Source organism: Grampus griseus (genome assembly GCF_964374135.1).
Source record: "Grampus griseus genome assembly, chromosome: 3".
In the NCBI taxonomy this organism is placed as follows: Eukaryota; Metazoa; Chordata; class Mammalia; order Artiodactyla; family Delphinidae; genus Grampus; species Grampus griseus.
Window position 1 is genome coordinate 122,289,565 of NC_139019.1, and position 18,217 is coordinate 122,307,781.

Consider the following 18,217-nt stretch of genomic DNA (forward strand, 5'->3'; position numbering starts at 1 on the left):
GTATCTTAAGAGTTATCAAGCTTTGACTACAGGAAGTCTATTTGGTTTCTTAAAAGATTCACTGAATTTCTTTAATTCTTTTTTTACATTGATTTAATCAAATGGTTCACTGAAGACACAGCTCATATTTGCATTATGTTTTTAATAACTATTGAGTGTAAAATACCTGAATTTCAAGGACATGTTTATGTGAGTAAACTATAGTAGTGAAGCAATGAAATGATTTTATATCTATCTATATCTATCTAATTATATTTATCGAATTATATCTATCTCTATCTCTATATCTAATACGTGTGATACGTCTACATATGTATATATGTCTGCCCCACAAGGCATTCTTCTATCCATTCAAACTGACAGTTTGTTGTCATCTTTTATAATATGCCAGTGACTATCTTTCTGTAAGGTATCCATTTTGAGGTGGGTTTTCTTTGTTTCGTTTTGTTTTCCAGCAGTGGGGATTAGTCTGTCTTGAGCCATCTATATAAGTATTATTTTTGGAATAGTTTGCCAGGACTTGGAGATACATGCTGGTGTTGAAAAAGGGATCTAACCATCACTCTCATTCAAGCTCCAGTTTGTTCAAATGTTACGTATTTAGTGAAATTTTAACCATACTTTCCTTTTTCCAAACGATCATGGTCAGAACTGTGTTCAGCCTTTATCACATTTTATCATACTTCGTTGATTTTGAATATTTAACTGGCATTCAGTATAGCATGGTACTTATTGAAATACTGTAATTCACATACAATAAAATTCACTCTTTAAAGTGTACCATTCAACAGGTTTTAGTATAGTCACCAAATTGTGCAATCATCACCGCTATCTAATTTTAGAATATTTTTATCATCCAAAAAGAAATCGCATACCCATTAGCAGTCACTCCCCACCCCCATCCTGGAAATCTACTTTCCATCTCTATGGACTTGCCTATTCTGGCTACTTCATTAAATGGAATCATATTGAGGCAGGAGGTAGATGGGCCCCCCCAGGGTTAGCAATTGGAGTTCGTTCCCTGTGAACAGAAACTCCAAAATATCAACAGCAGGACAATTGAGAGAGGAGGCTGGGCCCTGCCCAGATAAAAGATAAGAGACCACATATTTCTCATTTTTGAAGTCTAGGAGACCTTCTCGACTAGAAAGCTCCTTGGAGGTCAAAAGGGGAATGATATCAAGTATACCCATAGGCCTCTTTGCTGGAATCCATCTTGACTGAGAGATGCACGCACACACATGGGAAGATCCTGAGATATACCAAATACGGACTCTGAACCAGGCAAGTCAAAATGATTGGCCAAAGAAAACCCGGAAGAAATACCCCACATAAGTGATTGTAAACTACCACGAGGGCACAACTCTATCAGCCAAGATTGAGGCAGGACATAGTTGGCCACCCACCCTGCCCAGGGTAAGCAACTGGAGTTCGTTCCCTGTGGACAGAAACTCCAGTTGTTTACCCTGCAGGGGGGCCCACCTATCTCTTGCCTCAATATGATATGTAGCCTTTGGTGTCTGGCTTCTTTCACCTAGCATAACGTTTTCAAGGTTCATCCATGTTGTAGCATGTATCAGTACTTAATTATTTTTTATGGCTGAATAATATCCCTTTGTATAAATATACCATATTTTTAAATCGATTCACCAATTGCTTGGACATTTTAGCTATTATGAGTAATGCTGCTATGAATATTTTTGTACAAGTTTTTGTGTACATGTATGTTTTCAGTTTTTCTTGGATCACGGTGTTTAGCAATGGAGATTTGCTGATATACTGTCTCAGGTTTAAGGCCAGGCTCTGCCATTTATTAGCTGTGTAAACTTGGCCAAGTTACTTAACTTCTCTCTGCCTCAGTCTCATCTATAAACTGTGGCTATTCATAGTACTCACCTCTTATAAGGCCTTTTTATGAGGCCTAAAACAGATAATACATGGAAAGTAATTAGGACAGTGCTTGGTATATATGCTTAGGTCTGAGTAAAATATATCTATTATTAGTTTAATATTTTGAGTTCCTTAATGGTAGAATTCATCTTCATCATGACTTTGAAACTCCAGTGCCTAAAGTTTTGTTTTGTTTTGTTTTTTTAATAAAAAGACAAGTAAATATTCAGAATTCCTTCTGGGTATCAGGGTATGCTAATTTCAGACAAGTGTATTTTGAAATTGAAGGACAGATGGTTTAAACTGTAAATTGCCTGAGGCTTGCCTCCTGCAACTTACTTAATACAGCAACTTACAACACTTCTTAGCCTGCGACTAATTATTTAATACAATTTGAGGTATTCTTGTAGTTAGTAATATATTATTTAATAACACGGGTATAATCCAGTGGTGCCTTAAGACTCCTGATTCTGAAAAGCTGGGAAATGGCTCATTTCCACAGCAACTCTGTGATTGGTTTACCGGCGACCTAGGTCGATTTTTGATTGGCTCACGCAATGGAAATGGTCTCCACCCGAGCCAATATGTCCAGTATGAGGCCAATATGGCTCCACAACTGACTTTTCTGGAAGCCGGCAGACACGTGGCTACCGCAGGCCCAGGAGTACGTGGGAGGACCCAGTTTCACTTACCGCGAGAGGGCGCCGGCAGTTCCCCGTTGCTGAAGTCTCGTTTACCATAAAGCCTCCGAGCGACCAATCAACTGGCTGTCTCCATACCGCTTTCAAAGTCGGCGGGCCCTTTCACCAATAATAAGGCAGATACCATCCTCAGCTCGAGGATTGATAGAAAGTCTGACCAGTCATTTCACAGATCTCTGCTATCTCCGCCACTCTCGCGCGAGATTGACGATCCGCCCGGCCAATAGGGAACGCTGAGGCGGCGGGTGGAAGAACGCGGCCCTCTGTAATGGCGGAGCGTGGCGGGGACGGGGGGGACGGTGAGCGATTCAACCCGGGGGAGCTCAGGTAAGGGCGCTGCTCTACCTTACATCTTGGCGCTCCGGCGTCCCAGGGGCTCGGCCCGCCGGGCGGAGGGCCGGGGTGGAGGGTGGGCCGAAGACGCGCGGTGGCTGGGGGCCAGGACCGCATGGGATTGGAGAAGGGGGAAGGGAAGGCGGCTTGAATGAGGGAGCCGGGCCGGGGCTGGGTCGCGGCCTCCTGCACGTTCTCGGGGCGCTTCCTGCGGTTTTCGCGGGGCCCCGGCGCCCTTCGCGGCCTGCGGCCCTTGGGCCGGACCCGGCGTTCCCGCTTTGGGGCCCCGCCTCAGGCGCGGGCCGCCTCAGCCTTGCTCCCGGCGCGACGCCGGCGGGGGCCCAGTTTTCCTCCCGGAAGCCTTCCACGCCTCAGCCAACTCCCCGGCTCGGTCTTCTCCACGCCCTCCGCCGCCCTTTGGGGTCCCCACGTCTGCCCTGTTCCTTCTTCCCCACGTTGCTTGCTTTTCATTAACTTCGTGCGGCCTTCCTTTCTCGTATCCTTTGGTTTCTTACCCCGTATTTGTGAGTAGTAACAATAGCAGCAGCCGTTTGTTAGGTGCTTCCAGGGGCCAGAGGACCCTTTCCTTAGACTTGTCTCTTGTGATCCTCACACCCATCCTTTGGAGTAGTTGCTGTTCTCATTTTGCAGGCCCCAGTGCAAGAGCCAGCTTCAGTTAAGTGACTTGCCCATCTTACAGGTGAGGAAACTGAGCCTCGTAGAGGTTGGGGAAGTAGAACCGGCTCGGTTTGGTGGAATCGTGGCTCCAGGAAGTGGCTTGAACCCCGGCAGCCAGACTCGGTGCACTCTTCCATTCCTCTTCCTTCTGTTTGTCTGCTCACGCCATCGCCCTAAGGATGGCAGTGACCTTTCTTGCCTTGGTTTTTCCCTGCCTCTGGAATTTGTAATTAAGTGTCTTGGAGAGAAAAATCTTTAGTCAGTGGTTTTTAAGGAAAACGAGGTACTAAGCTTTGCGTGTATTTGATACTTTTTTTTTTTTTTTTAATGTTTCTGGGTGGGAAAAATGTCATGTCAGATGTTCAGCTCCCATTCTGAATTGTGCCACTGTCAGTCTTTGAGAATGAAAAAGCGCAGAATAAGTTATGAGGACTCTAGTATTGTCTAGAGCACCAGATGAAATTGTATAAGGAAAACGGGTATTGTTACTTAAGTTTTCAGGGAAAAAGAAAAAGTCATGTTTTTTAGATTCTGAATGGTCACAAAAATTCTTACTCTGGTAGGAATAAAGTCTTATTTCAGGGATGTATCTCAAATCCTTTAAACCCCACGTGTACACTTCAGTAATGAGTGATCAAAGTGCATTGCCAGGGTCGTTCAGTTTTCGTGATGAACGGTTCATTCCTGATGCTGACCTTAAGAGAAGGTTACTAGTCTTACAGGTTTATTTGGGAACATTACTTTGCGTTTTAGAGAGTATTTTTCTTCAGTTTTACAATGAGTAGCCTTTTAGACTTTAATAGTAGTCTAGACATTGTTGCAAAACTGATTTGAATAGGACTTTAAATTAGGTGTTCTGTTGGAAATGTTTTATACCTTAGCCTGTTGGGTTGGAAGTTCGTTCCAGAGTATATTGTAGACTTTTATTTTAACATTTGTCACGGTTTAAGAGAAATTAGTTGTATTTGTGGCCTCTGATGGCAGAAATTGGGGCTTAATTTTTGTATTTGTATTCTGAACGCATGTCATGGTGTGTCACTATCATAGTGCCTGAAGAATAAGGTGTTCAGTGTATATATATTGTAAATAAATGAATAGAGGAGATTTAGAGATGGTCCGTGTAGTGGACCCACATTAATTAAGTGTGTGCAGTGTGAGAGTCACTGACCTAGGTGCTGGCAGTAGAGTCTTGAACCAGACTAAAAACCTTTTTCCTCAGGGACCTTCCATGCTAATTAAGATTGATCTAAATTCCAAACTAACCACATCAAATGAGGAAATCAGCCTGCAAATGTGAAGAGACTTACACAGGGTCACCGAGGTATTGGCAGGGTCTGGATTAAAACCTAGGTCTCCTCACTTAGTCTTCCTTTTAATTTGCCTGCCATATATCAGCATTTAAAAAATTTTTGCTCTTCCTGTTATATTAAAGTATTTGCAGACTTGTCTTCACCATTGAGAAGATTGCATATCTGGATTTAGTACTTCTAGGGAAATACATTTGTTCTTGTAAAAAATTTTTTGGGTTTCTGTTCATGCAAGTAGGCTTCTGTTTTCCTAAAGATTGAAAGTGGTAGGAATGCAAATAACCTACAATAGACAGAATTTATTTGGAGTTCCAAATGCCTTTCTATTCCTTTATGGTTGAGGGTCATTAAGATTTAGAGTTATATTTGTATAGATCCTTTACCCAAGGCCTATATTTACTTATTAATGCTTTATGACTTATGATAAGGTACTTGGCAGTCTAAATTTCCTCAGCTGTATAATGGGAATAAGAATATGTTGGTGTTACCACTGACTAACTACCATAAACAAGTTCTTTTTCTGTGCCATAGTTTCCTCTGTAAAAATGGTGCCAAACTTATCTCATTGGGTTGTTGTTAGGATTGAAAGACTTAGTACAAATAATGTCCCTATAACCGTACCAGGTATATAGGAAGTACCCAGGGTTCACTATCATTATTAAAACAATAATTGAACACTACCATCCTGGACACTGAGATGCATCACTACAATAAGGAGAAACTATGTACTAGTGGGTAGAGATAATACAAAAGTAAACAAATAAGTGAGATGTTTTTTCATAGCATTTACCATAATTGTAAACTCAAATTGGGTAATGAAATAGAGAGGGGCTGGGAGAGACTAGGGTGAGAAAGGAGTTTAAGGTGAACTTTGAGCTGAGACTGAAGAGTGAGTCAGTTATATAAAGATCTGGGGAAAAGCATGCCAGGCAGAGGGAACAACTGCAGAGGCTTCAGGGTAATCAGGTAGTTGATCAGAAAGACTAGAGTCTGTAGAGAGGTCAGCAAGGGCCAGGTTATGTAGAGCCTGCTAATAATAATTATAGTAATAGTTAACACTACTAATATTAAAACCGTTTAACAGTAATTTTAGTATTTTACTAAATTATTAGTATTTTACTAATACTCTTACTATACTGATGTTACAGCAACAGCAATAATAGCTAATACTTAACGTGCTGGGTGCTGTTCCAAGTTCTTTATTAGCTCATTTAATCAGTGCAGGTCTGGTGAGGTTGTTGTGATGAAGCAGTGTATATAAAGAGCTCAGCACATGTGCTATACATATCTGACATCAGAAAATGGCAACTTGAGGCTGTCGATAGAGGAAATTATGGGAATTTTGCCACCATTTTCATGGCAGACTTTGAAAGCCATCTAGTCAAATTGGCCACCGAGTGCTTTTCAGGTAGAGCACTATGCTAGGTTTGTGGGGGAATGAAAGTAATGATAGTTAAAATAGTTTACTGTGTACCAGGTACTATCCTAAATGTTTCATGGGGATTATCTCATTGAACAGAGAGGTTTTATTTCTATTCCCCACCCCACCCCGCTCCTGGCTCATTTACATGTGAGTATATTCAGGCTCAGAAAAAATGTGAGCAGCCTGACAACAAAAGGCAGAGCCCTGATTTGACTCTTCATGCTTTTAGAACCTAAAATGCTTAACTTCAGGTTATAACTAGGAAGTGTGAAATTCTAAAGAGAGAAATAGTATAGATTTTTTGAAAAGGAAGAGGCAGATTCAGGAAATCTTAGATTAAGATACATTGTTAACTGAAGGCTGAAATGGAATATCTTTTCTTGGTGGTTAAGTTTTTTCCTGCCCTAAAGGTTAAGACATTGCTTCAATAACAGTGACCATCTGTCTTTTGGGAGTGCATATAATTTGAAAAAGACTGATTATTCTTTTTGCAATCACTTTTAAACTCATACGTTCTAACATTGAGTGTAGGATCATTTGCAGATTTGGTGAAATATATTTGGTATGGTAGTTCTGGATGTGTTTACAATCCTAGTGCTCTCCTAGAAGGCAAATTGGTTCTTTATTAGGATTTTTTCTGTCAGAATTGAATTACGATGTGGAAAACTTAGAGAACATTGAAACGGGGGTAGTCTTAAGCACAGGATTGAAAAGTGTAGGAAAGTTGGAAGAGCCTGGTGAGGAGAGAGTATAAGAATGATTACCATCAAATGTACATGAGGAATATAATTGTTAATCTTCTCTTGAGCACTGAAATGTAAATTTCATGTATAATGGAGAGATTTATCATAGCTACTGGGAAGACTGTGATAGGTGCTCAGTAAATTGACTGGCAAATTATAGTAAAGATTTTTTTAACATTCTATATACCCTATTTGTAAGATACAGTTACCTAGGTGTTCAATGGTACATTCAGCAAATACTTATTGAGCCTTACTATGGGCAGGCATAACTATGTGCTGGGGATATAAAGGTGAACAGGACAGACAGTTGTTGCTCAAAAGGGGCTTAGATAGAAAGCATGGTATATAGCATTTAAGAGCCATTCACCTGTGTTTGAATTCTGGCTTTACCACTGAACCAGCTGTGTGGCCTTGGGCAAGTTATCTTACTTTTGTGCACCTTAATCTGTAAAATGAGTTTGATAAAATCTATCTCAGGGTTGCTGTGATGATTAAATAACTTAAAAAGAGCTTATGATTACTGCCTGGCACATAGTAAGCACTTGTTAGAGTTAATAATTTTTTTAAAAAAGCACTTATGAGAGGAGATAAGATAATGCCATCTTACGTGATATTGCTTATGTGCTTGAGTGCCATGGAGAAAATAGGGTGTTTAGCTAGAGATTGAAGGGTGGGGTGGGGTGCAGTGTACAGAGGGCTTTCCCTTTAGTTAGAGAATACTAATGATCTCTTAAGCTGCTCCCCTCCCCTGCTATAAAAACCTTGTATTTGGAAGTAATTTCAAACTTCCAAAAAGTTGCAAAAACAAATGGTATGCTTAGTGTTAATATTTTACCTGTTCTGCTTTATTACTTGTCACATACATGCTCTCTGTTTCTCTGAGCCATTTGAGGGTAAGATACACGCGCGCACACACACACACACACACACACACACCCCATGGCCCTTTACCCCTAAATACACACACACACACACACACACACACACACACACACACCATGGCCCTTTACCCCTAAATACACACACACACACACACATACACACACACACACACACACACACACACACACACACACACACACACACACACACACACACACACACACACACACACACACACACACGGCTCTTTACCCCTAAATACTTGAGTATTTATTTTCTGAGGGTAGAGATCTTTTCTTACTTAACTACAGCACAGGCATCAATGTAAATTTGCGTTGATAAAATACTTTAATCTGTTGTCCATATTCCAGTGTTGTCTATTAATCCATTATGTCCTTTATAGCATTTCTTCTCTCTAGTTTAGGATCCTGTCTAGCGTTGGTATTGTGTTGTCTCTTTGGCCTCTTTAATCTAGAACATTTCCACAGCCTTCCTTTGTCTTTTTTGTATAACATCAACATTTCTGAAGAGTATACTCCCTGCTGCCCCCTTTCTAATAGAACATTCTTCATTTTGTGTTTGTCGAATAGCTCCTTATTAGATTGAGGTTATGCATTCTTGCCTGGAATAGGTGATGTTGTGTCCCTCTCAGTCACATTAGGTCAGTTTCTCTGTTGCATAGGTGTTTTGTTCATCCTTCTTTGCAACTGTAAGAAACATGCGGGAAGATACTTTAAGACTATCCAAATAACCTCCCTCATCTAAATTTCCTCCTAGATTTGGTGTCCATTGATCATTCTTACTGATGCACTCTATTGCAGTATACAATATGACTTTCCAACTCTACTTGCTCTTAAGGGCTTTAAAAATTTGATGTAATTAGAGATTAGTAGCTACATTTTTGTTACGTTGAGAAAGAAAAATTTATTCATGGCTTTCCCACACAGGATGGCTCAACAGCAGGCCTTGAGGTTCCGAGGCCCAGCTCCCCCACCAAATGCAGTGATGCGAGGCCCACCACCTCTCATGCGACCTCCTCCACCTTTTGGTATGATGCGCGGCCCTCCTCCACCACCTCGGCCCCCATTTGGACGTCCTCCTTTTGATCCTAATATGCCACCAATGCCTCCCCCAGGAGGGATTCCTCCACCTATGGGCCCTCCACACCTCCAGGTAAAGAATATAGAGGTAGCTGTTTCTTTGTTGGCATTAGTGTCAATATTATATATGGGTTTTGCCTTTAAAACCTGTGTTCTTGGTTTTATAGGAAAATGGGAACTAAAGAGAACATCCTTTTATTAATGTGTTGCTCTAAAAGCACTGGTAACAATAATTAGTATGGAAATTCAGACTGGAAATGTATATGGTGATAGAAAAATGTGTTAAGTTAGGATTGAATAGGGTAGTTCTAACCTGCCTTAGTCTCTGAAAATTGTCTTTAGTAATCCATCTTCTTTATGGGAAATGAAGTTTGAAATCTTATGTATAGAGTAGGGGAAATTTGTTTTCAGTGATACATATTGCAGGTAAACTTAAATATATATGTATGTATATTCCTGAGCAGTTCTCCCCAGAAATGATGCCTAGTATAGAATCTAGAAAGTGACAACAAACACATTTTGTAAGCACAATATTTGGATTTTTTTTCCTTCCCCAGAAAAAAAATACGGTTATCTTACAATTTTAGAAATAGAATTGTTGTGGGATTTCTTTAAATAAAAACTTTTGTGGTGTTTTAACCTGAGGCATATATCCCTCTTTAGTGTAAATAGACCCAGTTATTGTCTGAAATGAGGTTATGAAGGTATCAACTCTCAAAAATATCTACTTTTGAGATTATATTCTTTTTGACTGAGTATGTTTCTATGTTTTCTTAGTTTATTCAGCCTGTACCATTCTGAAACGAAATAAATACAGTAGTATCATCTCCCTTCTGTTAGCTTGGATAATCAAGAATGAACTTACTAAAAACAGAAAGAGATAATGAGCTACTGTTTAAATGATGTTAACTCTGTTTCAATAGGGTTATATTTATGGAAGAAACACCAGGTTTTAATACTTTGCTTAGTAATTTTGTTGCCTTCCTAGTAATGAGCAGCCCCCCCTTTCCCCCACCCCCTTAAACAAATTGTTAAATGGTTTTATGTTTTCTTCAGGATTAGAATAGGAAGTAACTTTTTGACCTACTGACTGGTATAACTTGTTACATGTGAATTTATTCTACTTTGTGCCTTTAATAGTTAAAGTCCTTGCAGAATATTATAAAATGTAATGGATTAATGTAACCCTCTAATGGAAGCATATCAGATGTTATAATGGGATACTTTCTAATGTTGTGATGCTTTTCTTGGTCTTGATGGATGATTGTGTGGTTTTACAGTAAATCCAAGTGATTTCCAGCTCCTGGTGCATGAGATATATTTGGGGTAGATATTTTATAGAACATGGGCCTGTGTGCTGATGCTTGAAAGACAGCGAGCTGAATCCAGAAAGACTGGAGTATGGAAAAGAAAACATTTTTAGGAAAATGAAATACAGTTGCACATTATTAGCATAATGTCAATTCCATTATCCAGATTAAGATGCTTTGGATAATTGAATTCTAATGTTACTTGTAGATTATAGAGGAAATCTTTTAATCCCTGTTCAAAATCTGTTTTCAAAGTGGCAGACCTCTTTTCTGGTTTGGTGAGTAAGATATAGCAGTTACAGTTAAATTGTTTGGTTCAGGATCTTGGCTTGGGTCAGCAGTCGTTGAAGGAATTATCAGATAGTGTTGAATCAGTAATGAATGGTTCCAGGAGTTGTTTTTTTTTTAACTATAATATATACCATTTAAATTCTCATTTAAATTAGCCATTTTCCTGGCTAATTTTTTTTTTTTCTTGTAGGAAAAGAGAACAAAGGGTTAGGTATATCTGGTTTTTCCTTTTTAGTTATTGCTATGTTATTTGTAAATAAGAATCAGTTTTTTTCTTTTGAAAGTAATCTAGTGCCCAACGTATGAAATAGGCAGTTAGGGTATAAAGAACAAAGCAAAACTCACCCATAATGCTATAACCCAGAGATGACTATTGTTAGTACTTTTTTGTTTTTTTGGGGTTTTTTTTGCGGTACGTGGGCCTCTCACTGCTGTGGCCTCTCCCGTAGCAGAGCACAGGCTCCGGACACGCAGGCTCAGCGGCCATGGCTCACGGGCCCAGCTGCTCCACGGCATGTGGGATCTTTCCGGACCGGGGCACAAACTCGTGTCCCCTGCATCAGCAGGCGGACTCTCAACCACTGCGCCACCAGGGAAGCCCTATTAGTATTTTGATGTACTTCTTTCTAGTCTATTTAGTAATCATTTTTATTACAGAGAAACTTCTCTTACATAACCTAGATAAATGTATCTGAATTGACTATAAAACTAGTTTCTCTTACAGTGCTTTACTTTTGGGTAGAATTTAGTAATAATTTGAAGGAAAAAAGATAAACACAAGTGACATTACTTCTTGTGAATTAACAGAGACCACCTTTCATGCCTCCACCCATGGGAACCATGCCTCCTCCACCGGGTATGATGTTTCCACCAGGAATGCCTCCTGTGACTGCTCCTGGTACTCCAGCGCTGCCTCCTACTGAGGAGATATGGGTTGAAAATAAAACTCCAGATGGGAAGGTAAATTATAAAATGTATTTAGGTTGTTAGCTTCTTAGTAACAGAAGAGTAAAACAGGAGTTCTGGCAGATTGAGATCAGTGACTATATCTTTGCCAATTAGGAATGAGCCTTGGGTAAGCCAGGGTGGGGCAGGAGTCCTGGAAAGCCTCACTGGATTGGACTTATGCACAGACATAAGGTGGCCTGGAGCACTTACATAGGTTTGCCTATGATTCTGGAAGCCTGTATTTTAAGTATGTGCCTTGGGTCCCCAAAACAGCCCTCAGGTTTAGTGTTTGCTAGGAGAACTCACAAGACTCAGCATGTAGTTGTATTTGCAGCTAAGACTAATTACAGAGAAAAGATACAAAGCAAAACCAGCAAAGAGAAGGAGGTGCATGGGCTGCAGTCTGGAGCAACCACGCACAAGCTTTCCGGAGTCCTTTCAATGGAATTGTATAGAATGTGTTTAATTCCTGCGACTTGGCATTGTGAACACACAGGTGAAGTGTTGTCTGCTGGGAAAGCTCTCCTGAGCTGAGGAGTCGAGGGTTTTCATTGGGGACTGGTCCTATATCTGGCAACATCTGCCCAGCACATACCACATTCCAGACTCCCAGAAGGAAGGCATGTATTCAGCATAAACTGCATTGTTTGCATAAACAGTTTAAACATAATGAGCCATTCTTATCAGTTAGGGAATGATGGGAACCCTCCTGAAATCTAAGTTTCCAGATGCCAGCCAAGGACCAACATTGTGGGCAGGGCTTTCTAAGGATAGCAGTCTCAGGCCCGCTGTGTTAACTTTGTGCACAAAATATAACCTTGGTTCTCCTTTTTTGGTGTGTGTTAAAAATATAGTGTGCTCATTATAGAAAACTGGGGGGGAAGGAAAAAAGGAGTGAAAAAGTACCTTTAGTCTCATATACAAACAGCCAATTTTGGCGTACTTTCTGTTTTGTAAGGTTTTTTTAAATACTGTTTAAGACAAAATATAGTTGTATTGTTTATAAATGATAGTTGACAGATTCGTTGATACTGATGATTTTGCTTTCTCTGCAGGTTTATTATTACAATGCTCGGACACGTGAATCTGCATGGACCAAGCCAGATGGAGTTAAGGTCATTCAGCAGTCAGAACTGACACCTATGCTTGCAGCCCAGGCCCAGGTTCAGGCCCAGGCCCAGGCCCAGGCCCAGGCGCAGGCACAGGCACAGGCACAGGCACAGGCACAAGCTCAAGCTCAAGCTCAAGCTCAAGCGCAGGCCCAGGCCCAGGCGCAGGCGCAGGCACAGGCACAGGCACAGGCTCAGGCTCAGGCTCAGGCTCAGGCCCAGGCCCAGGCCCAGGCCCAGGCCCAGGCCCAGGTGCAGGCGCAAGTGCAAGCACAAGCAGTGGGAGCTTCCACCCCTACGACCAGTAGCCCAGCACCTGCGGTATCCACTTCAACGTCATCATCAACCCCATCCTCTACCACTTCTACCACAACAACTGCCTCTTCAGTTTCGCAGACAGTATCAAGTGAGTACTAGTCAGCATGTGTTTTCATTTAGGGGCTAGAGAAATGGACAAGTGGGAATGCATTCCAAAATGATCCTAGTGTTTTAGGTATTATCCTTGATGTTATTTAAAATATGTTTTTGACATTAAGACTTTTGGCTAAAAAGAACAGAAATTTACCTTAGTGGAAGAAATTATTTGCCCAGTTGAAATTCATGAAGCTAAACTGGGGAAGTGTAGAGTTAGCTATTCAACTTGGCCAACAGTAATGCTGGGTGATGTGGGGTTTGCAGAATAAGTGTAAGTCTTGGCCCCTGCCCCTATCTTGCAGAGTTTCCAGTTTTTCTAATTGAGGAGGCAAGAATAATGCATGTGAAACAATTAGAGAATAGCGTGCAAAGTTATGCAGCGAAAATAGAAGATATAAGAATTCAAGAAAACGGAGAGACAAGTGAGTGGACTACATGGGTATTGAGGTTTATCATAAAGGATGTGTGATAGGATTTGAATAGGTTCAAAGTTTCAGAGAGGTGTTTCAGGTAGTGGGAAACGTAGGTCAGGAAATGAGGATAGATGTAGTTTATGAATTGTTAGGTGGGAGGATTTATATTGGTTAATATATTGAATAAGAGACCAGGTTATGAAGAGTTTTAAGAACAAGGCAAATGGATGAGGCAGGCAGGCACTAGGCGGTCTATATGAATGCAGTATTCTGGAAGATTTTTATGGCACTCGTTCTCTGGGTAGTGTTGAAATCAGGGAAACTTAGGAACTTTTCAGTAACCTTGTTTAGAGGTAGATGGGTCCCAGAATGGGATGCAGGCAGATGAAATGTGGAATTGTGTTAGAAGCAGTTCGAAAGGTAAGAGAATTTTCAGGTATGAAGACACAGAGGCCCAAAGGTTACATCTTTTTTATAAAGATGAGAGACAGTTAATAGATTTCAGGGATGAGGAGAGAAGAATATTAATTTGCTTGAAAGATTGTCATTAATATTTATGCTACTAGTTCTGGATTTTATTTTGTTCTTTTTTTTTGATATAAGTATGCTGCTGCTTTTTCTACAGGCTGAGATTGAGCCCCCAAATATTTACATAATTTTATTTATTGGATTATTTATTATGATACTGGCATGAAGATACATAATTATCCCTACAAGGCGATTATAATTTAGATTATTTTGCTACCTGGATAATGGGAGAGAATTAAAAAAAAAAAACTGTCTCTCTTCTCTCCCCCAGTAGCTTCAGGGACTAGGGAATTATTAGTGTATATTACCTTGTAAGAAATATGTACATGAGAGAAATTTAGTCATCCTACTGAATTTAAATTCAAATTTGATTTTATTATACTGATGTGCGTAGTAACCGAAGAAGTAAGGTACATGTGATATGGAGACAGTTTTTTTAAAGGCCCTATTTGATATTTTTTAGAGGGCTTGGGAGAAAATGTACTTAATAGGAAGATGTAAATAATGCTTTACCAGGTCTCTTGTAGTTAAGTTGAATTCTGAAAATACAGATTAACAGTGATACTAGCTAGTTGGTTGAAGGTCTTTGCCTTTTTATAGGCAAATGCTTCTAAAACCTGTGGGGCAAGGCAGAAAACAGTCAGTTTTTATGGGGTACTTGTGGTGATGGGAGAAGGAGATTAATTAAAAGCAGTGTGGTTCTATGTGGAGGCTCTGTGTTGCTTCTGTTTTATTCCCTGCCTCTTCGGAAGGAAAAATAGTAGTACTTTGTTTTAAGGGAGGTGGGTAGCGAAAAACTTTTAACTGTTCTCTTTGTATTTCATTTCCATATCGGAGTGGTCTATCAGTAGGCCCATAGGTATCTTGTCCGTTACCAACCATTCTATTCAGAATTCCTGTTTTTCATTTTTTGTACTACCCTTCAGTGATAGGGAGGCCTTTATTCTAAGAACAGAATAGCAAAATCTTGTTCTTTTTACAGCCTTTAAACATCAATTTTGATGTTGTCTTTCTGAGTATTCCTGGTAGCTGTTTTTATTTTGCTTGATTGAGTGTCAGGAAGTGTTATCAGTCTTAATATTTCTCCATCTCCTAGAGATAGTCACTTGTCTTTTTTAGTTAAGATCTGAGGCTGGATTAGTAGTATATTTTGAGATCAAGTGTTACACTAGTTATTTTAGCAAATGGAGTTAGTAGGAATTTACCTGCTCTAAAGTCCTAGCTACCATTCTCCCAGCTTCCCAGTTAATTCTTTTGTTGCCTTTGTCCCTTTTCTCTCATGACGCATGGCAACTAATCAAATTCAGAAAATCCTGTGTCAGCAAGAGGAATAGGTTGAGTGAATACTTTTTGCCATCTCCATTTCGTGTTCCTTTCCCCCTGAAATTTGATGCCTTTGTAACTCATTTTATTTTCCTGACTCAGTACTTTGTATTGTGAGTTTAGCAAATATTACTAAATACTATTACCATGATTTTTTTAAAAATGTAATTCTGTGAACTGCAGTATAAACCTGTGGGTAAATTAAACTAAAAATTAAGGAATTTATATTTTAACCTCAGTTGAGCATAAACTCATTTTATCCTATGCAAGTTTTGTGAAAAATGCTGATGAAATCCTCCTCCTCAGGGAAGTTGGGAAGAATAACTTGATATATATTCAGCCATTGCAGTAGATTACAAATGCTAAATGGTATATGTATGGGACTGGGCAAATGTTGCATGTAATTTGTATTTTTCATACTGTTATAAAATTATATTAATATGATACTGTACCCTAAGGCTAGGTCTATGCTAGACCACCAATTCATTCCTGGGCCCCTGAAGATACTTGTTTGGCCCTGCTGTCTATTTAGCCAAGGTGAGTCCCTCATTAACAAGTATGAAATTGCTGACATCTTCCCAGCCTAAGTGAGTTTTTCATTGTTAGGAGCTGAAGGAAAGACAGTGAGAAATTTTTTCAGTTGGATTATTGGGTGGTTTGCATTAAACAGTGTGCTTTCCCTTAGAATAAAATTGGCATAAAGATTAGGAAAGCACTGTTTTATTTAATTTGATAAATTTCATTCTTATTCCAGTATAGGTAAAGTTTGGCATTTTTCTTTATATCAAGATAAAGATGAAGTATTAGTTACCAATGAATTATGAAAATGAATTTTGTTTTGGAACTAGATGGGTTGTGAATAAATAACAAAAAATGTTTTGTAATATTTGAGAACTGAAACTTAAAAAAAAGGAAATATGAATTTTATATATTTTGGGGGTCACAAAGTGTGATTACTAGGGATAAAATGTTTTATTTTTGATATTTAAAAATAACATATTAGCAGAACCAAATTATCCTGAATTTCACATTTTGCTGGTCTCTCACACTGGAAACCTGAGTTATTTTTTTTTCTTTTTTTACCTTTTTATTTTGAAATAATTATAGAGAAACCCAAGTCGTTTTTGACTCCATTTGTTCATATCCAGTCAGTCATTAGTTATTGCATACCTTTTTCTCTCTGTTCTTCCTTGCTTGGACAACTCCAGATACGTTGAAATTGATTTTCCCACCTCTGTTCTTCCTTTTCTTCCTATGCATCCGCCAGGTTAATTCATCAAATGAACAGTGATTGTTACTCTTCCATACAGAAGCCTTCATTCTACCTCCCCCACATCCCTTTTACATTCATGAAGTCACATAAATAACGTGTGAATGCATTCTTATAAAAAAAAAATCAAACTCTAACGAAGCATGTGTAGTAAAAAGTAAAAGGTGTACACATACGTTTTGGTGTTCATCCTTTTAGATCATTTCTCTACGTTTACATAAGTTCTTCCCTTTCCCTACCCAGTCAAGTGCTGACTCCTTAGTCGTCTGTTCAAGGCCTCCCACTTTATGCCTCTGGCCTGCCTTTCCAGCTGTAACTCACTGGTTCTGTTGGTATGCCTAGTGTTTTACTAGTTGACTGCTTGTCTTCTGTTTTCTAAACAATACCTTGTTGTCCCCTACTCTTTGCTTTTACTCACTTTTCTCACCACTTGCTTATTTACTCCTTTCACTTTGTCATTTTCCTTGTTGAAATCCTAATCTTTCAAGGCCTATCACCACTGTATAAAATTTTCTGTACTGTCTCACAGTAAGAAATGGTCTTTGGGTCTTGAGTTACACTCCTATACATTTATCCCATTTCACTTTGTGTTTTAGTTATTGTTTATGTTTCATTTAACTATTTTCAAGCTTCTTGGAAGACAGAGACCTTGTTATAAATTCCTTGCAGTGCATGGAATGGGCCCTAAATACTTACATACTGAATGAGTGAATGATGAATGAATATAGTAAAATGGTTTATGAAGGAGTGATACATATTTCTGTTTTATCTTTTATCAGCACCCACAACACAAGATCAGACCCCAAGTTCTGCTGTTTCAGTTGCCACGCCTACAGTTAGTGTTTCAACTCCTGCTCCTACAGCCACACCTGTGCAAACTGTTCCTCAGCCACACCCCCAGGCGTTACCTCCTGCCGTTCCTCATTCAGTACCTCAGCCAGCAGCAGCAATACCTGCTTTTCCACCAGTAATGGTACCTCCATTTCGTGTTCCCCTTCCTGGCATGCCAATTCCACTTCCAGGTAAACCAATAGATAATAATAGTTTTTCCAGCTATGTTTTCATATTGTCAGTTAGTTTGTTCTCATGTGTCTGTTGCATTTGAAATTTGCCTTGAATCTCACTTGTTTGAAACATTTTTGAAAGATTCATGGCTAACTGCAGTATTTTTCTCTTCAGTTTTGGTAAATGTCCTTTTCTGTTGTTGTTTACATGTCTTAAAATTAGAGCCACATTTAAAGCTACACTCATTTTGGATAATGGCCCCAATGAATTAAAAATGATCATCTTTTTGTGTAAATATGTTCTAAATGCAATATTTTAAGGGACTAAGTGTATGAAGTTAAGAAATCACAGGTCACAATAGGTAAAACAAGTTAAGTGATTTCTATATCATGCATTGGTCTAAGCACTTTACATGGAACAATTCGTTTAGTTTTCACAACCGTCTTATAAGGTAGATACACACACAGGTTAAGTTACTTGCCCGTGGTCACATAGCTAATAAGTGATGGTGTTGGGGTTTGAGTCTGGGCACTCCAGATCCAAAAATCA

General features: G+C 39.4%; 1 protein-coding gene across 6 annotated transcripts in view; it reads left to right on the forward strand.

Annotated features, from left to right (window-relative positions):
• The first annotated feature begins 2,845 nt into the window (after positions 1-2,845).
• Positions 2,846-18,217, forward strand: part of TCERG1 (transcription elongation regulator 1) — a 60,190-nt gene continuing 44,818 nt past the window's right edge. For 3 of the 6 annotated variants that reach the window (XR_014296454.1, XM_082650047.1, XM_082650048.1), the window contains exons 1-6: positions 2,846-2,918; positions 8,905-9,130; positions 11,466-11,618; positions 12,662-13,121; positions 13,432-13,551; positions 17,443-17,685. Coding sequence is in view for 5 of the 6 variants with exons in the window: in XM_082650047.1 (XP_082506173.1) it covers positions 2,860-2,918; positions 8,905-9,130; positions 11,466-11,618; positions 12,662-13,121; positions 13,432-13,551; positions 17,443-17,685 (1,261 nt within the window). In the remaining variant the exon portion in view is untranslated. The remainder of the gene's footprint in view (positions 2,919-8,904; positions 9,131-11,465; positions 11,619-12,661; positions 13,122-13,431; positions 13,552-17,442; positions 17,686-18,217) is intronic. The other 3 variants (XM_082650051.1, XM_082650049.1, XM_082650050.1) reach the window with 1 other exon arrangement.